Source organism: Annulohypoxylon maeteangense (assembly GCF_022496945.1).
Source record: "Annulohypoxylon maeteangense strain CBS 123835 unplaced genomic scaffold GGS22scaffold_1, whole genome shotgun sequence".
NCBI lineage: Eukaryota > Fungi > Ascomycota > Sordariomycetes > Xylariales > Hypoxylaceae > Annulohypoxylon > Annulohypoxylon maeteangense.
In genome coordinates, this window is record NW_025953248.1 from 196,751 (window position 1) to 221,971 (window position 25,221).

General features: G+C 47.3%; 10 protein-coding genes across 10 annotated transcripts; 5 read left to right on the forward strand and 5 right to left on the reverse strand.

Moving 5' to 3' along the window:
• The first annotated feature begins 1,875 nt into the window (after positions 1 to 1,875).
• On the forward strand, positions 1,876 to 5,274 carry GGS22DRAFT_871 (uncharacterized protein). Its single transcript, XM_047968303.1, has 2 exons — positions 1,876 to 2,614; positions 2,692 to 5,274. Exons 1-2 carry the CDS (start codon positions 2,047 to 2,049, stop codon positions 5,148 to 5,150), a joined length of 3,027 nt encoding a protein of 1,008 aa, XP_047823363.1. The 5' UTR covers positions 1,876 to 2,046; the 3' UTR covers positions 5,151 to 5,274.
• A 1-nt stretch (position 5,275) lies between these two features.
• On the forward strand, positions 5,276 to 7,098 carry GGS22DRAFT_872 (catalase related protein). The gene is made up of 2 exons (XM_047968306.1): positions 5,276 to 5,983; positions 6,040 to 7,098. The coding sequence occupies exons 1-2, from the start codon at positions 5,887 to 5,889 to the stop codon at positions 6,867 to 6,869; spliced, it is 927 nt and encodes a 308-aa protein (XP_047823364.1). The 5' UTR covers positions 5,276 to 5,886; the 3' UTR covers positions 6,870 to 7,098.
• On the reverse strand, positions 7,040 to 9,246 carry GGS22DRAFT_863 (glycoside hydrolase family 125 protein). The gene is made up of 5 exons (XM_047968291.1): positions 8,731 to 9,246; positions 7,604 to 8,651; positions 7,381 to 7,548; positions 7,313 to 7,327; positions 7,040 to 7,259 (listed from the first exon to the last, which is right to left on the reverse strand). Exons 1-5 carry the CDS (start codon positions 9,052 to 9,054, stop codon positions 7,165 to 7,167), a joined length of 1,650 nt encoding a protein of 549 aa, XP_047823365.1. The 5' UTR covers positions 9,055 to 9,246; the 3' UTR covers positions 7,040 to 7,164.
• A 318-nt stretch (positions 9,247 to 9,564) lies between these two features.
• GGS22DRAFT_903 (Nucleotidylyl transferase) lies at positions 9,565 to 11,545 on the forward strand. The gene is made up of 2 exons (XM_047968376.1): positions 9,565 to 9,637; positions 9,752 to 11,545. The coding sequence occupies exon 2, from the start codon at positions 9,919 to 9,921 to the stop codon at positions 11,041 to 11,043; it is 1,125 nt and encodes a 374-aa protein (XP_047823366.1). The 5' UTR covers positions 9,565 to 9,637; positions 9,752 to 9,918; the 3' UTR covers positions 11,044 to 11,545.
• GGS22DRAFT_907 (Phosphomevalonate kinase) lies at positions 11,398 to 13,594 on the forward strand. The gene is made up of 3 exons (XM_047968390.1): positions 11,398 to 11,717; positions 11,820 to 12,116; positions 12,339 to 13,594. The coding sequence occupies exons 2-3, from the start codon at positions 11,854 to 11,856 to the stop codon at positions 13,429 to 13,431; spliced, it is 1,356 nt and encodes a 451-aa protein (XP_047823367.1). The 5' UTR covers positions 11,398 to 11,717; positions 11,820 to 11,853; the 3' UTR covers positions 13,432 to 13,594.
• Positions 13,595 to 14,393: 799 nt separating this feature from the next.
• Positions 14,394 to 15,267, reverse strand: GGS22DRAFT_182878 (uncharacterized protein; the record flags this gene model as incomplete). Its single annotated transcript, XM_047964020.1, has 4 exons — positions 14,394 to 14,438; positions 14,517 to 14,640; positions 14,928 to 14,986; positions 15,160 to 15,267. 4 exons carry the CDS (start codon positions 15,265 to 15,267, stop codon positions 14,394 to 14,396), a joined length of 336 nt encoding a protein of 111 aa, XP_047823368.1.
• Positions 15,268 to 16,560: 1,293 nt separating this feature from the next.
• Positions 16,561 to 18,948, reverse strand: GGS22DRAFT_148542 (aldehyde dehydrogenase). The gene is made up of 4 exons (XM_047958997.1): positions 18,433 to 18,948; positions 18,225 to 18,370; positions 17,281 to 18,165; positions 16,561 to 17,200 (listed from the first exon to the last, which is right to left on the reverse strand). The coding sequence occupies exons 1-4, from the start codon at positions 18,689 to 18,691 to the stop codon at positions 17,087 to 17,089; spliced, it is 1,404 nt and encodes a 467-aa protein (XP_047823369.1). The 5' UTR covers positions 18,692 to 18,948; the 3' UTR covers positions 16,561 to 17,086.
• Positions 18,949 to 19,023: 75 nt separating this feature from the next.
• On the forward strand, positions 19,024 to 20,112 carry GGS22DRAFT_193992 (Pre-rRNA-processing protein ESF2; the record flags this gene model as incomplete). The annotated part of the gene is made up of 1 exon (XM_047965437.1): positions 19,024 to 20,112. Exon 1 carries the CDS (start codon positions 19,126 to 19,128, stop codon positions 20,110 to 20,112), a length of 987 nt encoding a protein of 328 aa, XP_047823370.1. The 5' UTR covers positions 19,024 to 19,125.
• A 787-nt stretch (positions 20,113 to 20,899) lies between these two features.
• GGS22DRAFT_148545 (NMD3-domain-containing protein) lies at positions 20,900 to 22,666 on the reverse strand. Its single transcript, XM_047958998.1, has one exon. The coding sequence runs from the start codon at positions 22,613 to 22,615 to the stop codon at positions 21,056 to 21,058; it is 1,560 nt and encodes a 519-aa protein (XP_047823371.1). The 5' UTR covers positions 22,616 to 22,666; the 3' UTR covers positions 20,900 to 21,055.
• Positions 22,667 to 22,934: 268 nt separating this feature from the next.
• Positions 22,935 to 24,884, reverse strand: GGS22DRAFT_176841 (uncharacterized protein; the record flags this gene model as incomplete). Its single annotated transcript, XM_047963467.1, has 2 exons — positions 22,935 to 24,781; positions 24,833 to 24,884. 2 exons carry the CDS (start codon positions 24,882 to 24,884, stop codon positions 22,935 to 22,937), a joined length of 1,899 nt encoding a protein of 632 aa, XP_047823372.1.
• Between the last annotated feature and the right edge of the window lie 337 nt (positions 24,885 to 25,221).

Below are 25,221 nucleotides of genomic sequence, written 5' to 3' on the forward strand. Positions count from 1 at the left end.
AATACCTAAGATACCTAGTAAGTAGGCAGTTAGATTAGTTATAGCACATTCACCTCCATTAAAGATGTTGACGGGTTACATACGACAAAACAACGACTCACAATCTCATCTAGGTTGAAGTTACGTAAATGAGACGTTACATCTCAATAATAGGATTCAAAGCATAGGTGGTTGAATCTCGCCTCATGCAAGATTTTGGCCGTAGCATCATTTGTTACGTTCGGACGAAGTGAATTCATCCGCAATTTCCCGGTAAACCCCCCAGTCCTTCCAACATTAGACAACTTCACACTAGCTAGCTAACTGTACTAGATCCGGCAGTTGGGTCTCGGATATTACAGTCTATTGAATACCTAGGTAAACATCAATCTTGGAATTTCTATGAGTAATAGAATATGGTCATGTTAAATTGTCAAGGAGTATTAAGCATGGGAGCATCCAAGGTGCTGCAGGACTGGCAACGAATTTGATTACCGGTTGCAACGTTGTGGCAATCTGAGAGAAGAGTCTAGACTTTGGAATATGTTTCCTGCGCAGGTAGGTAGTGATTAAAGAAAATATAGGTAAATATAATTAAAGATTTTAAACTGTTGTCTACATGTATATTAACATTAGTAGCTACGGTAGGTAAGTTAAGGTTCTCAAGTAACGTAGGAGAAAGCTGATTGGCCCTTCCTATCCCCACATGACCCAAATAGGCAATCGTTGAATTCGACAACTAGTTCATACCTGAGTGTAGTAACGTTGATTATTAGAATGATATTAATATTAAATAAAATAGTAACTCATTCTGAGTACCTAGATTTCAGAATATATTAGTTATGGGTTCGGTGTCTTGTCGTATGTTACAACCCTCCATTTTGACCATGCATGCTTGAGCCCCCAAAAGAATCGAGGCAGCAATTAGCTTGCCAACGAGACGTACATACCTAGGAAGAGGATGGTTCGATCGGAGGGAATTCTGGTGTAAAATAAACCTCGAATTGCGCGTTATGAATTTTGCCAAGGCGGCTGAACATACAACAGGATAAATTGGCAATATTCACTGCAGTAGGGCTCGTGTCTGCAGTACCTGCAGTGCTACCCAGCCTAAGTCTTGCCGTCCCATAAGCGAACGATCTGATTCAGGTACCACACTGTCACGCTATAAATGATAAATTTTACTTTTTTGAGGGATCTTTTCTTCCTGCATATGCCGACCGATTCGCGATTTTCAATCCATATTTCCTCATGTAATAGATTGAGCTGACGAGGCCTCAGGTTCTTGACCTGCCGTCTTGCTACCGACATGAGGAGATCTGGCACGACTGTTTAGCCCTAGATCCGCGTAAGATCTAGACTTGGGAGTGCATATCCACCTTCACGCCGCTATGCCGGCGCCGTCGCTGCCGTTGCGTTTGTTCCCCTCTTGGCATTCTATGGACAGATTTTATGCATCCGTAGTCGGCCACACTCGTATCTGATCCGATATTTGACAGCAACCACCTTGTATGACACGAAAACTAAACCAAGTCAGAGAATTCTTAAAAGTCAAGACCAATGTCTCTATGATACCGACCACGTGTTTTATCAAGATATAGAGTAGGTATTCTGGTATATACTGGTGAAAAGACATGAACTTACCATCATAGTAACCTCGTTACGAGTCATGAGGAGGAAACAAAAAGCAACCAAAATGCCGGACCGGGAATCTCGCCAAGCCATGAAGCTGCCATAACATTAAATTGCTCGTGTTCCTGACTGCAGGTTAACCTCTAATGCATCAGATCCGGAGTGTGGAGAACCCTGTCGGGAACACGCAGTTTTGCAATCTTCGGGTTCAGCCAATATGCTTCGAGAGGATGTACATTTAGCCACGACAATGGAGCCCAAGAATTATAACCACATGCAACATTGGATCTTGCGTATTGGATGGGTTAAGCTATGAGTCCTTCTCACAACAAATCGAGGACCCTAGTCGTGCCCGTCAATATAAGTCCGGATTGCGCCGCTAGATGATCTGAATGTAGGATGGCCGTCTAGCTTTGAGCCACCAAGGAACTCATCATGAGGTTCAGCCAAGTTGTTGGCGGCGTCACCGCCGCCTTTCTAGTGAGCGGCGTAACAGCTGCCAAGATTCCGAGGAGACAAGACCCCCCTCCTGTTCCAACATCCGTTTCTTCGATACCGGCTCCTCCGGCCTCTACCGAATTGCCAGTTCCACCTCCTGGTTCTACCGAGAAACCTGCCCCTCCGCCTCCTTCCGAAACTCCAGCACCGCCACCACCTTCCGAGACGCCGGCACCTCCAGCTCCTACTGAGACCCCAGCTCCACCCCCTCCGGTGCCGACCAGTTCGACTGAAGCTCCTGCACCCCCTCCAGTACCAACCAACTCCACCCAGGCCCCTCCGCCTCCCGAGCCTCCAGTCAGTTCCACTTCGACGAAAGCCCCAGCTCCTCCACCGAGCTCTACTACTAAGGCCCCCGCTCCCCCATCGACAACCAAGCCAGCTACAACCTCTGCACCTGCACCTGCACCCCCTGCTCCTGTCGAAACATGCAGTGCGCACTTGATGGTGGACGACTTTACCCAATGGGAGACTGGCGAGAACCTCTTAGCAGGTGCTACAAGCGGTAAGAAATGCCCCAAATCTCCATTCAGCGCGTAAAAAATATTTGTAAGGGTGACAAACCGCTAAACCCCGATATAGATGACCAAACCATGAATTCGACCAGTACCGACGGTGGCATCCTGACCTTCACACCCAACAACATCGACGTCTCGTACATCTATGAACAGTTTGCTTGCCTGGACAGCACCGCTGAAGGTTATGATTCGCTGTCCTTCAACATCAAGGGACCCGAAGCGGCATCCGTCTCTATCGAGCTGCAGACGGTATCCGACTGTGCTTCGGAGGAGTACCAGAGCTTTTACTATACGCTAGACGGTTTGAGCGGGTCCCTCCAGACCATCAACATTCCGCTGAATAGCTGGCCTGACGCCAACTTGAACGGTGTCGTCGGCGTTCTATGGTATGGATTTTCGGCTGGTCTGACGGGCACCGATAACGAATGGCAGCTGGATAATGTGCAGTTCCTGTGTGCCGACGTCGCGCCCCCTGAGGATCCGGAACCGCCTGAGACGACGTCGGCACCGGCACCGGTCCCGACTAGCGGCCCGACTTTTACGGTTACAACCACGGTTATCGTAACCCTTCCTGGGGATGACGATAGCACCACGAGATACCCATTCCCTCCGACTACTACGCGCCGCCCTGTCTGGCCGACGGAAGACCCTCCATGGTGGGAAGACGACCCATGGGGCGGATGGTCTTCTGGTTCGGACCTACCGGTTGTGGCGTCTGCTACTCCAACGCCAGCTCCAGAAGCTGAAATAGACGATACCCAGCTCGTGACACGACAGAACGAATGCAGCAACTTACTCATCGACGACTGGGTATCCCAATCGCGCTTGACGTTCCTTTACTACAACGCCTTGCTAAAATCGAGCAGCGATGACAGCACCATGAAGTCTATTGTAGTTAAGAGCAATAGGGTCACATTTACACCTACGGACACTGACTCTTACTTTTACACACAACTCGGCTGTATCGACGCAGAAGCATACGGAGGTGTTTCGCTCCGAATATCGGCACCCGCTGGCAGCACATTCGACGTTCAGCTGTCGTCGACCAGAGGAAAATGCGGCACCGAGCGCACCAGTGATGTTGTTCTGAGCACTAAACAACTCGGCTGGACTTTCGATGGAACAGAGCAACTATATTCGATTCCCTTCTCTAAGTTCGATGGTCTTGATCTGACAAAATTTGAAATGGTGTACATCTCGAACCTAAGGAAGGCCGTAACCTTCGGGCCAATGAGCCTGTACTGCGGAGAGGAAGTTGTCGAGTACATACCCCCTTCCGTCGTCGAACCATCTGGGCCAAGTGAAACCGTACCTGCACCAGCAGGCAAAGCTACGAACCTCGTGATCGATACCTTCTCCAACAAAGACACGAACGCCTTGAAGCAATGGCACGGAGCGGACGAAGGCATGACCCTCACATTCCGAAAGAACACGATGACTCTGAAGACCAACGACTCCGATCTGATGTGGGTAACACAAGTCGCGGACACCTGCAGGGACTTGACTGAGTTCGACGGATCTTACTTGCACATCGCATATAGCGGAAGCAAGTTATTTACCGTATCTCTGCAACAGCACAACGAGAAGTGCAACAATGACATCTACCCCTATCCCGAGACCTGGGACTCGCTCGAGGCCCAGCGATACGCCACCGACGCCGATATCTACATCCCGCTAGACCACTTCAACGTGAACCGCTCTCGCGCGATCGGCTTCGCCTTCAAAGGGTTCTACAGCACCGAATCGACCGTCTTCTCCAAGATCGAGATCGTCAACGAGGTGCCGGAGGATTTCACCATACCGGAGAAGCTCCCATCAGGAACCTTTGTGTTCTCGTGCAAACGACCCAACTCGTTCGCCTTCGCCATCGATGACGGGGACCCGGTCTTCGCGCAACAGGTCATGAAGACTATCGACGACGCGGGAATCACCGTGACATTCTTCACAGTCGGCGCCCCGCTCCGCGACCCCACCACGAACCTCAGCGCGATATACAACGAGATGGCATCCAAGGGTCACCAGATCGCGCTGCACAGCTACACGCACCCGCCACTAGAAGGGCTTCCCGACGAGGCGTCGATCGATTGGGAGTACAGCAACGATATCGAAGCCGTGAAAGAGACCTTCAACGGACTGACGCCGAAATACTTCCGCCCGCCGTTCGGCACCGAAGGTGCGCGCATGCGCCAGCGCCTTGCCGCCCTGATCGACGAGCCGTATATTGTGCAGTGGAGCGTCGACGTCGAGGACTGGCTGTGGGCCGAGTCCGACACGCCGGAGAAGCAGCTCGAGGCTTTCAAGCGTGACGTCGCTGCCGGAGGCGACATCGTCGTCATGCATTACCTGTATAACAGCACCGTCAGCTACCTCAAGGAGTTCATCGAGATAGCTAAGGCTACAGGCAAGCAGCTGATGCGTGTGGATCAATGCATGATGGACCCCAATGCGCCGCCGCTACCGGGGGAGAAGGACCCGGTCGAGGAAGACCCAGAAGAACCAGAAGATCCGGATGAGGAAGAGTAGGGGAGGGGGGATGTTGCTTTGCGGGTGCTTGAGTCTCGAAAAGTTCATTGTATGTATCTAGTTCTATGTCATTAGCGTATAATAAAACCATAAAACTACTATTCCGGCTGTATCATCTGTAAAAGGTAAATATGTGAGAATTATACATACCCTTGCTGCAAGTTACGCGACCCTTAGTAATAGCCCTAGTCGATCTCCGCTCCATGAGCGAAGCTATCGTCGGGGAATCCACCTTGGCAAATGTGTTGATTCGGCGAGGGACTGTTCAGCGGCGCAGCTGTTTCCTATAAGAGTATAAAAATACGAGCGGCTGCTAATGCAGAAGCTTTTGCATCCGCATACTACTACAATTTCCACAAGGCTATGTGAGCCACCACGGAAGGAAGCATCATGTGAAGTGATAAAGGAATTGGGTGATTCTCCTATGTGATTATTGGGGCAGATCTCGATGCGACTGACCTTGAATATGCGGTCATCATGTACAGTACCAAGAGTTGGTGTGACAACAGGAGCTATGGCGAATGTCGAATCACAAATTAGGTATTAATCAGTCTGTCCGTAGAGCATTGGTATTGTAGATGAGTGCCTGGTAGATATAAATAAGAACGCCGAGGGTAAGCCTTATTTCTTTATCTTCTTGTCTCGCAAAGGAGTTCTCCCCGATATTTACTCCTTGACGCATTAAGAAAATCTCTCGTCTTAGTAAATCTAGTGTTGCGGAAAGTCTCTTGTAACCATGCCTCTCCCGTCTGACGAGAAGGTCGTTCAGACTAGCAGCGCTATAGTCAGCACCTTGCATAGCATTTTCGGGCCGCATCCTGGATTTCGACCTGGTATTCGCCCATAAAACAGCTTCATCGGATGAGATTATGCTGACCGAAATCTGTAGCTCACGCAAAAGGCGTCCTACTCAAGGGCACCTTCGCACCCACTGAGGCGGCCAAGGCGCTCTCGAAAGCACCTCACTTTAACAATACATCGACCCCGATAATCGTGCGATTTTCCAGCTCTACTGGGATCCCCGAGATCCCGGATACTGATCCTAATGGAAACCCTCGCGGCTTTGCTATTCGTTTCCTGCTAGCCGAAACTCCTCGTCGCGTCCACACCGATATCATTACTCATTCTGTAGATGGATTCCCAGGGTCAAACGGGAATGACGCCCTCGAGTTCTTTACTGCGCTTAAGGATGGTTCGATCGGTGACTATTTAGCTTCCCATCCGAAAGCGCTGGCCTTCATCCAAGCCCCGAAACCGACTCCATCAAGCTTTGGCAAAGAGAAGTACTTCGGAGTAAACGCCTTCAAGCTCATTGCGGCTAACGGGAAGGAAACATTCATCCGATACCGCATCATACCTGAAGCTGATGAGGAGTACCTTGACGACATTGCTCTAAAGGAGAAGAGCCCATCGTTCCTTTACGATGGGGTATCGGAATCGTTGAAGGCCGGGCCCATCGTATTTAAGCTAAAAGCGCAAGTCGCAGAAGACGGCGACGTAACTGACGACAACACTATCAAGTGGCCAGAAGAACGTCAAGTGGTCGAGCTTGGCACAATTAAGTTAGAATCCGTTATCGACGATCAGGCCGCACAGCAAAAGAGGATTATCTTTGACCCAATCCCGAGGGTGGATGGAGTTGAAGCATCGGCAGATCCGCTCCTAGATGTTCGCGCCGGTATTTATCTTCTGAGCGGTCGCGAAAGGCGTGCAGCATAGAGACTATAGTCTTTAAGATACATGATATTGTATATGATTTTAGCATAAGATAACGAGGAAAAAAATATTTTGTTAGATGAGACAGGTAATTCGAAGGGGTGCAAATATCAGGCTGAATAAACTGAATTCAATGACATCGAGTCTCCCACTGATAGGAGGTAGGTTGGGTATGCATCCAGATAAGTTATGCTACAATAGGGCTGTTAGGATATATCTCATGCACCCACCGTTGTATAAACAAAAACGACGTAGTGCTATGCCCTGGCGCCTTTCAAATGACTTCCCAACGATAAAATCATATTTCATAAGCCGTCGCGGGTTCCTTAAAAATCAAGTGCGGTTTCCTCCTGGCGATGTCAAGTATCGTTTCCGCGAAGACTCCGTTCGCCCCTATAAGACAGTTAGTAAATGGGTGTCATCCGAGCTCTATCCTCGAAACTTACAAGCAAACCAACTTCCTAAACTCTAGTTTTAGTAAACACGTCTAATAATAAGCGGAGGGAAAACGTACTTGTATACGAATGAATTAGATTGACATCAACACTTTCGTGTATCAATCCGAGTTTACTCGATTTGAGAACTAGCTGTAAACACCCGGTTATTTCTTCGTCATCATTAGATGTTTGAGCTTGGATGAGAAGGCTCATAGGCCACGCGTTTGAGAGACCAATGTGAGGACCTTCATGAATTAATTAGCATAAATCTAATGACAAACGATTAGAGGAGTAACCTACCTCCAATGCCTTGAAACTCTCTTCCTGTGAGATAATAGGGGTTTGACGACTTCGAGAGGAGCATACGTCGCGTGTTTTGGTAAGTTTTATCATCCGGTGACAAGAAGCCCATAAGCGGAAGAGCCAGAAGAGATGGGTAGTTTGCGTCATCCATTAGAATAGATGATCCATATCCGTCCACTTCATAGGCAAAGACATTGCCGAATGTGCTATGGCGGACAATACCATGCTCCCACACACCATTGGTAATAGTTTGGCTCCACGATTCAACAGTCTGAGCTAGGACATTCTTCCCAGCAGCTTTGAGGATACTAGCTGTCCGTTTCAACTCAACGGCCATCATTGCGTTGGCTGGAATGAAAAACCCCAGGATTGTAGCATCGTCACTCGGTCTAAATGCGGAGCGCACGAGACCGGTGCCATTGTTTAGAGGATTCCCTACGCCCCTAAGACTAAGGGTTTCTGTCCCCGTGTTCGTGTTACGGTTGAAAGTGTACTCGTTACGCCTATACCGGCCCGTTTCCGGATCGAATGTCGACATCGACTGCTGCTCAAGAACATTTAATAGGGTCTCCAATGCAAGGTACCAACGCGGCGTCAAGAACTCTTTAGATCCCGTGTGATCATGGAAATCATTTCCCAAAGCAAGGAAATGAGCGAGAGAATCCAATTCATATTTGCACTCAAAGACAGATGAAGGCTCGTAGACAGGATGGACGGCATCGTCTTGTCCATTATGGGATACGGGTAGCCCACTTATAGGTGGCGGTTGAAAAGCATTACAATAAGGGGATTCGATGACGTATTCGGATTGAGTGTTAATGGCACCTAGAATTAAGTTGTATACTGCGGGATCCTTCTTTGCCAGAGGTTGATAAGGAGAAAGTTGGTTGGTTGAGTCTCTGAGCCATTCTGCAATGATATCACCGGTGATGATGAAAGAATGTGGTCCCTCCCACTTCCCTTCATCATATGCATGTCTCTTCGGCTTCTTTTTGGTGGGTTCGGATCCGGTCGTGTGAAACTTGACGGTCGTGTCTGTGGTTGACTACATTGATTGTCTCGGTCAGTTATACAGTCATACAGTTGGACAAGTACGACAGGAGGAAGAGCGTAGTCCGACTGACGGGAAAGGCGTTCTCGAAGAGACGCGCAAGATCTGGATCCTTCATACGAGAAGTCACATCCTGTATAACTTGTTCTATAGCGTCCGAGTGAAAGGTTCGGCATCGCGGGTCGGGTCTCTGAAAGGGTAGGGCAAGAGGCCCATCGCTGAGGGGTCGATGAGGGTATGCTGAGTATTGTGTGTAATCTGGACAAGCTTCCTGATATTGGAAACCATTCAAGGGAATCTGTTCCTGGCCGTATGCGTGTGGTTGAGGACCCGATCCCAATACGAAAGTCGAATACAAGCTCGCAACGAGCAAGCTAGAGCCTATTGAACCTGTCATTGATACCGCGCGAGCTATTCTAGCTCTATATAGGTCATGAATTGTTCATGAGGAAAGAAAAGAAAGAACCAAAGTTGCACCTTGTAAGGAATTACAACTGGACGGAAAGTTTAAAGTCTAATCGGAGTAAGGAAGACCGCACCTGCAGGGACTTGATGCGGTTCTTCATGAAGACTCTAGACTCTTTTGCTCTTTCCGTGGGGACACGCTTACAGTTATGGTAACTTCTCTTATTGGCAGAACTCGTAACTCTAGCCCCGCAAATACCACAAATAGCCAGAATCGTGGAATTAAAAGCTCTAGCTTCGGCTCTAACCCCCGCTAACGCTAACGTCATGTCCATAAAGCCTTCTCGAAGCATTCGGTTTCAGGTCATCGTGTTATGAAACATTCCTTGAATTACCTTCAAGATTTACATATTTATGTCCAATTCTGATAAGATCAACCTGAGTATTAAGAACAAGGAGTTAAAAGATTTCTCGGGAATAAACCGTTAATAAAGTAGAAACATACCGAGCATTGAAGCTTAACATTGATGCAGTGGATATCTCTGGGTACACTCTAGGTACAATACATGGGTACAGTAAGCTTCTGTTACATACTACCCCGTTATAGGTAGCGTAATCAGTGGGGGATCTTATCTTTGCAATTTATCGTACCTAAGCTACTAAATACAGGCAGCTTATTTTCTTAACAGCTTCATAAAATTTCAACAGATCCGGCCTCAAATGTCCGCAGCAGAAACCATCACGATTTCCATTGAGCCTTGAGCCACTACGATGGCTCGTGATGGTTTGATAATTGCCTCATCTCGTCCTCCGTAACATTCGTTACTACATTATCATCTGGAAATCCTCATCAATCATGTTGGCATTCTCTATTCGCGGCTTCGCAGGCTCGCGTACTCTTAATAGACCCTTCAACCGAACCATAGCTTCTGCCTGCCATAAAGCTTTCGAAACTATTCCATCTTCGCCAATTCGAGTACTACGATCGGTCGAATCGGTTAGAAGATGGAGAAAGCCCCATTACCTCGATCATAGGATTGTTGGCCTGGTACCCACCATGGGAGCCCTGCATGAAGGTCATATTTCTTTAATACGCTCCGCAGCCCGCGAAAGCCATCACGTCGTCGTCAGCATATACGTAAACCCGGCACAATTTGGAATCAAGGAGGACTTGGCTTCTTATCCTGTCACTTGGGAATCGGATTGTAAAATCTTGGCTCAACTAGACCGTGAGTTGGCCGACGATGGCGGGAACCTAGGTCGCATCAGCGCTGTTTTTGCGCCAACCACTCCCGATATGTATCCATCCGGCTTTCCGGGCCAGGAAGTGGACTCAAAGGGAAGTTTCGTGGTCTTAACGCCAATAAGTGAACTTCTTGAAGGCGGTACTCGACCAACCTTTTTCAGGGGTGTGGCTACTGTTTGCATGAAACTTTTCAACATCGTGCAACCTGAAAAGGTGTACTTTGGCCAAAAGGATGTCCAGCAGACAGTAGTGATCCGGAAGATGGTCAGGGACTTTATGCTACCTACCGAGGTTGTTGTTGGCCCTACCATCCGAGAGTCCGACGGCCTTGCTCTAAGCTCGCGGAACGTTTACCTTGGCGAGAGGCGACGCAAAGTTGCTACCGTATTAAATCACGCATTGAGAGCAGCCGAGTCCCAATACTTGAACGGAAGTCTAGATCGGGGAGCGATCCTGAAAGCTGCCAGCTCTGTAGCTACGGATCTTTTAAACAAGCAATCAGCCTTATCCCCCGAGAAAAGGGTAAGGTATGAGATAGACTATATCTCACTTGCAGATCCTCTATCGATGGAGGAACTAAGTGAAGTTAACCCAACAGAGGGTGGCATCCTAAGCGGCGCAGTGAAGATGCTGCCCGTTGAATCACCGCAGCCAGGCGAAGACTTAGGACATAGCGGAGGACCAGCAGTCCGCCTCATAGACAACATTGTCTTGAAACCCCTTGCAAAGGTCTAGGCTAAGCAATGCTTGAATATACCCAAGAAGTTTATTAATTACCTACAAAGCAAGATATTCTCAAAATTTGTCTCATTATAATCTTTCATAATTTTCTCGGATCCCGAGCCTCTGCGTCAATATGCCTCCCTTTTCTGCTGACCTGTCATCCCACCAATACTATTGGCTTGTTCTGCTACTTTTACTCGGGATTTTCCCATTTAATACTCAGAGTAGACCTCAAAACATGGAACATGCAGAGGTACATACGTACATATGTACAGGGCAAGGCCAAAGATAATGCACCAGTTTTGACATCCTAAGTATCTTGTCTGCTCCGTACAGCGGATATACAAATATCGTTGTAGTTCTGGTAACCAGAGGATATCGCTACGATGCGGCTAGGCTCCGCATGCAGTCTGACGATGAATTATGACGATGTACATGAGTACTATGTATGTTAAAGAATTTGGGTACAAATATACATGACTCGAGTTAAGGGGGGGTGGTTCCTGTTGGGATAGAAAAATCCAATTCCCCGCAGAAAAAAAGAAGGTTAAACCGTATCCGTCCCATCCACATCAAACTTAGATCCTCACCGTATAACGCTGGAAATCTCAACCTTACCTAAAATTCAACTATCGTAAACTCTCCTTCAGAGTTACGGTCCGAATCTTTAACTTTTTATATACTAGGTAAAAAAGTGGTTTTTGTTTGAACGCTTTCCCCTGTCGATCATTTATTCCTCTCCAATTGACTTCAAGTCACTCGGCCAGATTCCTAACAAATACAAATAGAGAGAACAAAAGGGACGCGGGGTAGAGCTCTCAAATGTCGGGAACACCCACCGCCGTCTCCGCCCCGGGCAAGGTCCTTCTAGCCGGAGGTTACCTCGTTCTCGACCGTCAATATACCGCGCTCGTCTTCGGTCTGAGTGCCCGCATCAATGTCGTTGCTCAAGAGATCAAGACCAGCAAGGGCGTACAGCTGAGTGAGATTATTGTTGATAGCCCCCAGTTCCTCGAAGCTCAGTGGCGTTATGGATACCATCTTGCCCCCGGAGATGGCGGCATCAAAGTAACTCAATTGCAAGTGTAAGTATTCTCACCATCTCCTAATATTAAAATGTTCGTTCTGTTATATCGTGAATTATTCTAGTCTTTTACTATGAGACATAATTATGAATGTTTATAATGTGCTTACACCACCGGGTAATCGCATTCTCACCTATCTTGTTACCCTCATCTTATCATACTTAATAAAATGAATTGCAAATATGCATATACACAAGTCTCGTACTCAACACACCTAACCAGTGGCGCCAACATAAACAAAAACCCCTTCGTCGAGACCACGCTAGCCTACGCCCTCACCTACATCACCACAGCCGGACATCTCAAGAAATCATACACATTCGACCCGGTTCAACTCACCATCCTCGCCGACAACGATTATTACTCACAACCACACACCTCATCCTCCTCATCCGCCCGCTTCGCCAAATTCCCCACCAAGCTCAAGGACGCCCACAAAACCGGTCTCGGCTCCTCCGCGGCCCTGGTCACCGCGCTAACCGCCGCTCTACTAACCCACTACATGCCACGCTCAGCCTTCGACCCGACCACCGAAGCCGGCAAGGCAGTCTTGCATAACCTAGCGCAGGCAGCCCACTGCGCGGCCCAGGGCAAAGTCGGCTCCGGCTTCGACGTCGCGGCCGCCGTGTTCGGCTCTTGCTTGTACCACCGCTTCTCGCCAGCTCTGCTTCGCGACTTACCTGAAGTCGGGACGCCGGGTTTTGCGCCTACGTTAGCGGCGTGTGTTGACCCGTCTTCGGCCGCTGAAGGCGGTAAAGGGGGATGGGACACGAAGATAACGAAGGAAGGCGTGAGCATGCCGCCTGGCGTCGCGCTACGGATGTGCGATGTGGATTGCGGCAGCCAGACGGTGGGGATGGTGAAGCAGGTGTTGAAGTGGCGCGACGAGACCGATCCCGCTGGCGCGAAGAAGTTGTGGGATGAGCTGCAGAAACGGAATGAGGAGGTTGGTAAGGTGTTGAGTCAGGATCGGAAAGGTGAGATTAGGGAGGCGGTAGAGGCGGTTAGGAGTCTGATCAGAGAGATGGGAGAGAAGAGCGGGGTTCCGATCGAGCCGCAGAGCCAGACGGAGTTGTTGGATGCGCTGACGAAGGAGGTTGAGGGCGTTTATGCTGGCGTGGTCCCTGGTGCTGGGGGGTACGATGCGCTCGCGTTGCTGGTTAAGGATGATGAGGCGACGGAGGAGAGGATTAAGGCGTTTTTGGAGAGGTGGAGCGAGGAGAAGGGTGGGAAAGTTAGGTTGTTGGATGTTAAGGGGGAAATGGAGGGTGTGAGAACGGAGGAGTTGGGTCAGTATGATGGGTGGTTGTCTTGAGGTTGGTGGTTGCTAAGTTCCAACGGGTTGGCTTGAAAGGATTTAGATATCTCATAGATTGGATGGGGATGTTCTTGCGTCTACCTATTCATCTACGTCTTGAAAATAGAATGTCATGCTTCCTTTGAATTGGTGGATAGATTTCATTACTGCGATTGCCCAGATCTGTCTTTTAAGAGTGTTGGTGAACCACCGAGGTTATCTGCAAGCTACCTAGATGTACGATATATCGTAAACTGATAATTGTCTGGGATTTTTTACCTCATTTTCTATGAGTCACTAGATAATTCATTACGTCGACAATGGGACTACATGGTCAAGAATACAATATGTCATTTGGATATAATCACAGAAAAACCAGTTCTCTGCAATTTATATATTCGTGCTACGGTATGCCGAAGAATAATTCTCCTATCACGGATGAGAGCCAGAAAACGCCGGATACCTAATACCAGGAGGTCCCCATAAACCGACCATGCATAATAACCAACCGTTCATTAGCCCCATTAATCCCCTTAAACCTAACGCCTCAATGGATTTGCTGGATTTGCTTTGCTGGGAAAGAAAAAAAAAAGGAATAATCGGGAATCGTGGATCTAATGCAGGTATCGCGCCGGTTATCGTGCTATCATACACCCCCTCCTCTTACGATATTTAACTGCTTAAGCAGAATTTCATTTTTTCGTATTCATTCGTTGGTATGTAGATATAGGTATCTACTGTACTGCAAGGCGGTAATTAAGGTGGCGGAGTACGATATTCGTATCGAGAAATTAGGCCACCTTATCACCGACCGTGTTCCCACCTACAGCCTGTTCATTTTTGCTGAGGGTAAGGGGGCAAATCTGCGAGAGCAAGAGGAGATGATACAGCTCAGCTAAAGTAAGGTCAGGCCAATAGCCTTAAGGCTCATTTATGGTTGCTATTTGTCGAATCGACTGTTTAGTCTAGGTCTTCAAGTCCTAGATAAGGTTGTCCGCAGGGGAGATGGGAGTGCTTGGTGTCACCTAGGAAAAATTAGTTGGTCATGATATATAAATATGGAAATAGTCTTATGACAAAGACAAACTCTAACTCAAACTTACCTTCAGGATAGGAGTGACAGGTCGTAGCGTCGGCGGAGCAGGAGCCTTGCGCGGATTTCCGATGGCCGAGGGATCGGCTACGCCAAGGCGGGCTGCCGCCGCTTGCTCCTTCAGAAAGGCGATCCTATTGAAATAAGAGAATCCGTTAGTTTCAGATCTTAGTCCAATGTTTATCTAATAGCCAATCCCTGCTCCCATTCCCATGTATTCCTACCGCGAATCTCTATGAGGTAGTACATAGTGTGCTTACGTACTGCCCAAGGATTAACTGCATCGAGTTGAGGCGATGCAAAGCAAAGCTGATCGATGAGGCGCAAAAATAACAAGGCTATTGGGCGTAATACGCGGGAGAAAAAAAACAAAGGGAAGGGGAAAAGAAGACGAAAAAGAAGAAGAAAGGGAATTGCTTACTCATCTTCCGAGACACCCGGTAAGGAAACGGTCTCATGCTTGAAGTTGAAAGGCGCCGACTATGATGAGGCGGCGTGTTAGCGATGGTGTACAAACGATATAGATGAAATTAGTAAGCACCGTCACATCGCTACCCGGTAGTGGGTAGAATAGATTGTGGACGATGTGATTGATGTGCGCGCAGGAGGGTTCATATATTTATTGTATGCAAATGGTAAGCGAAGCGACTTACAATCTGCAGCGGCGCCTTCTCGGATGGTGTAGACGGCTTGGACTTGACCTCGACGAGTGCGAGCAATCTCGCCATGAAATTGGAGAAGCCACCGACACAGCCTGCCATTTCGACGGTGATTGTGTTGCGATGCCGTGTAGATTGAATGGTAATTATTCGGTCGGGAAAAGAAAATGTAGTCGGGATTGAAAACGACAATCAGATAAAAATAAGAAGAAGAATATATTGGTGTAGAAGAAAGAATTGGCGGAACGACTGTGGGCTTTGACGTTGGCGTAGATGTTGTCAATAGTAACAAGGCAAAACCTCGAAAGCCGAGTGGGAAAATCAGTAGAATTGAGTGTCGGGATTAAGGAAGTTGGGAATTGCGTCGTGCACAAAGGAACCCTGTTTAAAATATGTCAAGTACGAATGTAATTGCGAGATAGGCGACGAGCTGATGCCTAGGCGAACTAAAAATCCAAGATTAAGGAGTAATAGACAGCGGATGCCTGGCAACGAAGAGTGGTCCAAACGCTGTATCGTGAATTTCAAGGAATTTCAAGGTTCAAATGTTTGTTTGTAAAGGTAGACGGGCGCTGTGGTCGTGGTCAAGGCGGTAATAAAATGGATTTTGTCCTCGAATGCGCAGTCGAATGCGCAGTGCCCGTCGACAGGTTGGCCTCCAATGAAGTTGGTGTAGGTAATATGTTAGGTATGTAAGTTTAGGGGATGACTGCACAATACGTATAGCCCTGGAATATGCAGGTACCTAATCCGTTCCAAATCGACGCAGTTGATGATTGATCAACAATCATGCAAGCAAGCAAGAGAACCTTGAAAATAATATAGAGAAAGAAGAAAAAAAAGAAGCGGGTTCCTCTTTGCTGAAATAAACGTCCCAGCTCGACGGATCTCCGTAACTAAGGAAAACTAAAGAAAACTACTATCTGATCTGTAGGATGTAGATGGATGTGAATGGATGGAGATGGAGACAGCGAAGGATGACGGTAAGGAATCGTTATGAGCCACAAAGCCTCAACTCTTTAGGGCAGGCAAACAGGCGAAGCTGAATTCTCTCTTAGTTGGATCGGTGGCTGCAAGTCTGACAGATCGTCCGGAGCGGGGAGTTAGAGCTGAAAAAAGGAACACGACAGTATTAGTTCTAAAAGTGAGTGTGAAAGTGAAAGTATAGTAATTATTTGTTAATAACTAGGTAATGACAAATACAAAAAGGTTTCAAAGATCGTGTAGTGTAGGTAGGTAAATAATTATGTCATATAAAAGTATGGAAGGGAACGAAATGCAGTTCGATCGTAAAGGGGGCATCACAAAGAAATGATCGTGTTATGCGTATGTATCGTATCGCAAAAGTACCATCTAGTCTTAGGCTTCGGTTGACACTGAAAGAAACAGGACAAAGTCAAGAATGGAAAATGCATATTTCAAATACTCAAATACACTCAAATACATACATACACGTACACGTAGAACCACTAAGTCATTGCCAACTAACACACAACACAAGAAATAAGATAGTATCGTCACTCCAAATTAAAATAGCATACTACCTAGTGGGTAGGTGGTAAGAAAAAAGAATTAAAAAAAGTTGGCAACTCCGGAATGTGGCAATTTGTCTCTGCAGAACAAGGGGTCTAATATGTAACTTATTAACCTGCTCAGGCCTTCTCAAGAAATAATACAGCATAATATCATCTCATTCGTAGGAATGGAATTGGTCCAAGAGTGTTTCGAAACGCCCACTTTTGAGACACAATCTTCAGCTTGCATAATATCGTCGTCGTCGTTCCGCACATGCATGAAACAAGAACACATATTACCAAAATCCCAAAAAAAGGGATCTTCCCGCCAGGGGATTAAATGGAATAAAGGGCCATGTTCATTCCAGAACATTGCCCCCTTCGTCATTATTGGTTCGCGCGACAGCCTACTTCGGGTAATCCTTGAGGTGGTAGCTCTTCAGCTTCACGAATTGGTCATAGCCAAATCTGCTTAGGGTAACGCCCTTGCCCGAGTTCTTCCATCCCGTCCAGGCCAGATCCTACGTAGATATAATATTAGCAAATTATCGACAACTTCCATATTAGATAAAAGACCAAAAAAAGCCTTGAAAAAACCTACCGGACTCGGGTAATCCGCGCGATTGACAAAGACAGTTCCTGCTTCGACTTGGTCTGCTAACTCGAAACCCTTATCCGTGTCTTTAGTCCATATACTAGCTGTGAGACCAAACTCGCTGTCGTTCATTAGCTTTACAGCCTCCTCGTCACTCTTAACCTTCATGATAGAAACGACCGGCCCGAATGTCTCCTCTGTCATGACTGTCATGCTGTGGTTGACGTTAGCGAGGAGGGTAGGCTTGACGAAATTGCCCTTTGCCGGGAGAACGTCGAACGTCGGATTCTCTGGTGTCAAGTCTTTCGCACCCTTGCTCAATGCATCCTTGATGTGCGACTCGATGGTTTCCTTAGATCGCTTCGAAATGACTGGTCCGATCTGGGTCGCCTTGTCTAGTGGGTCACCAACCTTGTAGTCCTTCAAGACTTTCTGGACCGCCTCAACAAAGGGATCATAAATTTTCTCATCAACGTAAACACGTTCGATAGCACAGCAGCTTTGCCCCGAATTGAAAATTGACCCATCGACTATCTCGGCCGCCGCCCAATCAAGGTCGACGTCTCCCCTAACGTACGCGGGATCTTTGCCACCAAGTTCTAGGCCGACGTTGACAATCCTGTCGGCAGCCGCTTTCTGGACTGCTAAACCTCCCGCCACCGAACCGGTGAAGCAGATGAGGGAAATTGCTGGATTTCGCACGACGGACTCCATAATTAGGGGCGATCCACAGTGGAAATACTGCAAGACACCAGCAGGTAATCCGGCCTCCGCAAAAATCTTGGAAACCTGCTCCGCTATCGTAGGAGTCTGAGGCGAAGGCTTGAGGATCACGGTATTTCCAGCAAGCAACGCGGGTATAAGCGAGTTGACTAGAATAAGGTAAGGGTACTAAGAAAGATTTAGAAAAGGTATGCAATTTATGTGAATACTTGTACTGATTGACTTACGTTCCATGCGAAGATGACGAGAACTGGGCCAACAGGGACTTTTCGAATGAATCGCTTGAATCCTTTCTCCGGCTCCCCTTCCGTATCTTTCAAAGTGTCTTCACTAATCTTGACGAGATAATTAGCACGTTTGATAGCGGTCATGACTGATATGATATTAGTTTAGGAACCCTCTTTTTACAATTGGGGAGAATGCTGTGAGCTTTACTTTCACCGGCCGTATAAGAAATTGGCCGTCCCATCTGGACGGTAACCTCTTCAGCCAATTCATCCTTCTTCTCCTCGAGTAGTTTCAATGCCTTGTTGACTATGATCTGTCGATCTGTCAACGAAGTCTTACTCCAGCTCTTGAATTTTTCGGCAGCGATCTTAGGAAGCTCTTCCAACTCAGAAGTTGTGATGCCATTCCGAGTCAATATCGGCTCGTTCGTGGTAGGCGAAATAGTAGTAAGGACTTCGACAGACATTGTTCCGATTTACAACAATATGAAGTAGCTACAATAAGATGAACTTAGGTGGGATGAGATGAGACGATATGAGATGATAGATACTAAGAAATCCGAAATTGATTTAGATATCCACACAAGTTCCGATTCGGACTTGGTTATCATATCATTGTACATACTAGGTATGTTCAACCCTCTGACAGACGTCACTGATTTAGATCGTAGATAGGCGATGGACTAGTGGGGGATCGACAACCCCTCCATAATCTTGATAATAGCATATTTCTATAGATATGCATATATGAATATTCACTCTACCGGGTCCTGTTTTCCCAATTCCTTATCAGAAATCTTATCGAGAGTAGCTCCATTTTATTTTTCTTTGGTCTTTAATCTCTAATTCTTGTCAACACAGCCATCAAATCTATCAATTGTTACAGTATTTGGGTGTAAAGATGCCTCCCGAGAAAAGGAACAATTTCCTAGACGCAGATGAAAGCGAAGATGACGGTAGTCAAGGTTATGATTCCGAGATCGAACAATTACACAAAGGTGGCCGAATCGCAAAGCGTCGCAAATTGAGCGACGATGCTGCCAGCGACGAAGATGACGAGCACAGCGCCGAAGAAGAAATTGGAGATAATGACATTGTAGAAGAAGACGGCGACGACGACGACGACGAAGTGGAAGACGACTTCCCTACAAAGTCCAATAGCGCTAAGCTGAAGCCCGAAGATTTACAAACAGAATTGCCTGATATCTCACGTCCACTTACCAAAAAGAATTTGGTCGCTACGGAAAAGGCAATCAAGAAATCCGGCCTCGTTTATCTCTCGCGCATACCACCTTTCATGAAGCCTATGAAGCTACGATCACTCCTCGAACCATATGGCAAAATTAACAGGATCTTCCTCACTCCCGAAGACCCTCAGGAACGTTCTCGACGTATTCGACAAGGTGGAAATAAAAAACACATGTACACCGATGGGTGGGTGGAATTTGTCGAAAAGAAGGATGCTAAGAAAGCTGTCGATCTGTTGAATGCCCGAACGATAGGAGGGAAAAAGAATAGTTATTATCGGGACGACATCTGGAACCTTCTCTATTTGAAGGGGTTTAAATGGCACAACCTCACGGAGCAGATCAATTCGGAAATGGCCGAAAGGACGAGCAGAATGAGGGCAGAAATCAGCAAATCAACTAAGGAGAACAAGGAGTTTGTAAGGAACATCGAGAAAGCCAAAGTGTTGGGAGGGATACAGGCCAAAGCAGCCGCAAAAAGGAGCAGGGGTGAAGACGACACTACTAAATCTGTGCCTATTACAACAAAAGATTCGGAAGATTATAGGAATATGCGGAAATTTAAGCAAGCTTCTGTGGGGAGGAATGGAGTGGAAAAGGCCCCCGAGGAAGCCAAACGAGTCCTCAGTCAGCTTTTTTGATTCTTTCAATGATACCCAAAATTTCTCTACATGGCTGGAGTTCCTTTTTTCAAGTCGTAAGATGAATTAATAGGTATTGTCTCAAATTCGTTCTGTGATAGCTTAAAGGAGTTATAAGTAGTTTATTGACTACCCGACTACTTTATAGACATATAAACCGCAGAATCCTCTATATTTCCAAGTCCAAATTCCCATCACCCCAGCAGGGCAGAGGATATTATGTTCGCGGCCGATGTGATGAAAGAATGCAAATTTCTAAGCGGTTCTAAGCACTTCAAAGAGAATATACCAATTCTGCTGCATATAGCGAGATCTAGGTATAACGATAATTTAGAGGGGTTAGTTAACGATTATAAGGTTCCCAGTCTGTGAGAAATCAAGAGTAGGGCGTGGAGAGCATATAGAGACCAAGATATGAGTGTGCCTGTTATCAAGGTGCCTATGTCGATCGAAAGCATAAGACCGGTCGTCGCTAATAAACCTGAAGAGTCAGAAATCGTAAGGTGGGAAGAAATCGGTGGCAACTGAAGAACCCAAAGCAGGCTTGGGTCCCTCTGGTCTGGCTACTACGATTACCGCCTCTTCGTTGACCCTTGTCCCGAAAGAGGACGATGTATTCGAGCGCCCCGGGCAGAACGACGATTAAAATCAGCCGTAGGATTGTTTATCGTAAACGACAAAGGATAAAGGGGTATGTGGGATTGGAATCTGGGTTTTGTAAGAAACATAGATGTCTTAATTTTATTCACATCTTATAGACCAAAAGTAATCTACTTTAGCTCGTGGATACCGTATTTATGTTTTCCCGTTCATAAGACAGCGGAAGTCTTTGGTCATCAGTAAGTTCATCTAAGTACTATATAGGTACCTGGTAGGTATAGACATTTTCCTTCCCCATCTCGATAACCCCCTAAATCCGTTCCCATTCCAATTTTACCCACCTCTACTGATCCTGCATCGTAAGCTCATCAAAGTCCTCAAGCAACTCATCCATATCCACCCTCGGCGCATCGTCATCGTCATCCCCATCCTCCGTCGTAACCATAGACATCTCATCGGCCTGCTTGCTGCGCTGGGGCTGCTTGTATAGCTGGACGCCCTGCCGGAACTCATCATCCTCCTCGATGTCCTGTAGGAACATCTCAAACTCGCGATCCATGCGCTCCTGGTCCGTCTTCTTCGGCAGCAGCTCACCCTCATCCTTAGCCATACGCTTGACCTTCCAGTTCCGCTTGCGGTTGCGCCGTCGGTTCGGGTAGTGTTTCTTCACCACCACTACATCCGGGATCCGCGACGAGTATGTGTGCGATTCTTCCATCGCTTCGAACTGTGGGTTGTTGAAGTTGGTTCCGGTTAGCATGTACCCCATCACCGAGTCGCCGGCATGTAGGAGCCCGCCTAGGTGCGTTCGCGCGAAGTACGTCTTGTCATTGACCCCGAGGTCGGTGGCGCGCGCGAGTTGTGTTTCTGCTAGGACCCATTTTCCCCGCGTCGGTCCGATCGGCTCGCAGTCCATGACGATGAACTCGACGAGGTCCTTGGCATCGGCTAGCGCGGCGAATGGTGTTCTCCAGTACACCGGAGCACTGATGTCGGCTGTCTGGAGGGTGTTCGGATCTAGCACGTTGATCGTAGTGCCGACGCGGTGACATATCGCCAGTGGGGAGATGTTCCCGATCTGTTTAGCCAGCGGAATAGGCAATACAACCAAGTCATCCTTGCAAATCGGCAATAACTCGACCGAGAAGGTGAACTTGTAGGATTTCTTGGAAGTATGGGTATCTTGAGAAATGAGCTCTTGGGATTTCTTGACTCGGACGGGGACGACTGAGTTTAGGAAGTCGACGAACTTCTCAGCTTGGTTTCGCGCAGAGAAGAAGAAGTCGATGCCATCTTTCGCTTCCTTTATATTTATAGTTTCTCGGTGGGCGCCGTGTTTTAGGATGAGTTGCTCGAGGTATAGGAATGTTCGTTTGTGTAATACCTTTTGACGAACTTGCACGCTCGCCCTCCAGACGTTGGCTGTATATGACTTGGCGCATTCAGGACATTGTTGGTATGCCACGACGTATACGACCTCTAAAGCCTGTTGCATAACCCGATCATCCGCTACCGCCGCTTGAACCACAAGCTTCACTCGTACTCTTCTGGAATGTGGTTCCGTCCATATGAAACTCGCATCGATTATTCGTGTTCGGTTAAGGCTTAGTTTTTTCAGGCATAGGGCCAGAAGCTCACGGGATTCTGGTAGGGCTGTCACCCAACTAGTAGGAGGTTGGAGCCATCGATCGCAGTCTCGGCAAAAATGTAGAGTGGCTTCACGTTGGATGCCTTGTGATATATCTTTAGTGAGCTTGAAGCAGTCGTAGCACTTGGCGTCTATTGCGGCCGTTCCATCAATGGGAGCACCGCAGTCGCAACAAAATATAGTGGCAGCAGCACCGTCGAGTCCCTGCGACGGCGCGATCGAGATAGGCGCGTCTACATCTATATCCATCGACATCGTGGCTATTTGTTAAGGTATTGCCAATGATGATAAAATAGTTGCGATGGTGGGGGTCTTTGAGATTCTGGATAAGAAAAAATGCCATGCATGGAAATTCACATTGCCCCTCGATTGATAAGCAGAACTTTTGTGGATTATCCCGGTTATCGGTTATCGCTGGTTATCGCCACTAGATTACATGTATGCGACAATGCCATGTAATACAATATTCAGTACTCTGTATTCTTCTTATTAAGCAAACTTTATTAATGTAAGTTATAAAGCTTCCGAGATCATAATTCTATCTATGTATATTGTTTCTTTTATCTTATACAACTCATCTACCCTCAAGAAGAGAGTCTACATCAACATCCCTCCCTCTTGATCTTATCACCTCGCTAATACTCGGAGTAACATCAACGAAGCCTGCTTCAGCGCCATTCCGTAACTTGACGTTTGTATCCGCTGCAGCTTGGTTTAGTTCATTGAGATCCATTATGGGCTTATTCGGGTCCTCATTGAGCGCACGTTGATCAAATCCGTAATATAGCAGTGGTAACAACGACGACTTCCACACCGGTTGCTTTTTGTTAAGCAAGTTCTGCACTATGATGGCGATCAGGACCGCCCCCGTGGCTGCCACTAGGATTGTCGGCATCAGCAGCCAGCGCCAATCGAATTGCGTGCATATCGTCGTCTCATTGACCACTCCATCCACCATCTCATGCGCATATTGGTCATAGTTGCTCGAGCCCGTCATCCGAATTTTGTTGGTAATGGCCGTAGTGAACTGGTCAAAAGCCGTTTGCAACGTGTCAAAACTCGCCTGCTTATTATTATATAAACTGGCAAGCCACCAGCTCGAGCCACAGGCTATATCTTTACCTTGCTGGGGATTATAGGCACATTTGCCGGTGAATAAGTTTTGTCCTATAAATTTGCTCAATCCGCCAGCATACAAATACCACATCTTGTACAAGCACTCGTCTGGCGCAGTGTAATTCTTCCCGTCGATGCTGATTCCCGTGAACACCCTCCCTCCCGTTTTAGGAGCAGTTGACATGTTGGACAGGTCGTACCATCCGTCGTCAACAAAACAAGGGCTTTTGAGCGCGGTATAGTTCATTCTGGCTATGTTGCTTTTGCCCTCTATCCAGTTAATAGGTGCAGGTTGGGTTGAGACGACATTTTCCTTTAACACGCCCCTCTCTATTGTGGCATTATAATTTTTCAGGCACGGATATAGCGAACACGATGTAGCAAGCACTATAGGCCAACCGGTCGTATATGCCAGTACCGTCACATTGATTATTGTTGCATCGATGCTCGACGAGAATTCGGGAGTGAAAGCAGACGAAGCCCAATTTAGGGTGCCTTGGCCCACAGTAAGATAAACTCCGGGACTGGATATGCTCACCCATAATTTGTTGGGCAAGGTGAAGTTGCTGGTGTTGTTCCGTTCAATGAATGAGGTGGTATTAATACAGGAGCTACACATCCCCATCGAAGAAAGTGCAATGCCGTCGTGGTGGACAAACGTACAATTCCCGGTGGCGCAGCTGGGCACAATGGCGGAATCGTTGCCCGTCGGGTTGGTAATGCCGTTGATCATGGCACCTTTCATATCGACCTGGGCCTCGAGCACTCCATCTACGGCCTCATAGTACGTATTTGCGGCGGGCATATAGTGAGAGAAGGGGAGTGATGCTTTCAGTTCGTTACGCGTTTGAAGACACGGAACCGTTCTGATAGCTTGTTGTGCAAAGGGACCTATGCTAAGTGATAGAATGGTAAGCAGGGCGCCTAGCACGCCGAACAAGCTCCCCGGTGCAACAAAGAGCAGACTCAGAGAACCGGCGAAGGAACGGCTCGCGTCATCAAAATACTGGAGGTGGCTGAGTGGTCGCGGTCGAGAGAACCAACTCCATTTCGTCTGGCTTATAATTTCAGCAACACATACAAGCATTGCCGCTCGCATGAAAGTCGATAACAGGGCGACCAGCGTGTTGAGGTTAATACTGAATGGCCATTCTGGCAATTTTTGGCCATTGAAGTGTGATAGAATCGAATAGGTGGCTGCTATCAAGCCAATTGCCGTGATGAGCGACATGATTTCCCAAGGCCAGAATCGGAAGACATGATGGCGACGAACAGCACCAACTTCTTGTGGCGGATATTCCTTCACTTCGGCATTGGTTTTCTCTTTGCTGGGATAATGAAGACCAAGGTCTGTACTTTCGTTCGAGTATCCTTGTCCAACCGACTCATACCCATCGTTCGTCGCCATTACGTGCGATAGAAATAATATCAATCATTTATTTTATTCGACAACCGAAAAATTAATAACGAAGTAAAGAAATAAAAAACTCAACTCAGCCCGACTTGAGCCGATATGATTTGCATAACGTCATGTCCAGTATCACAATTATATGGGTAAGTAAACATTGTCAGGATCAATGTTATGCATGCCAAGCTCATGTTTTCCTGGATGGAACCAACAGCAGATTATCTGTCGACGAATAATTATATGCCTGTATGGATTTCTATACATGAGTCTTGTGTATAAACGGTAGTAAACGGGGATACCTATAAATCTAGCATGGTTAAGATGTGCTGTGCCGCAA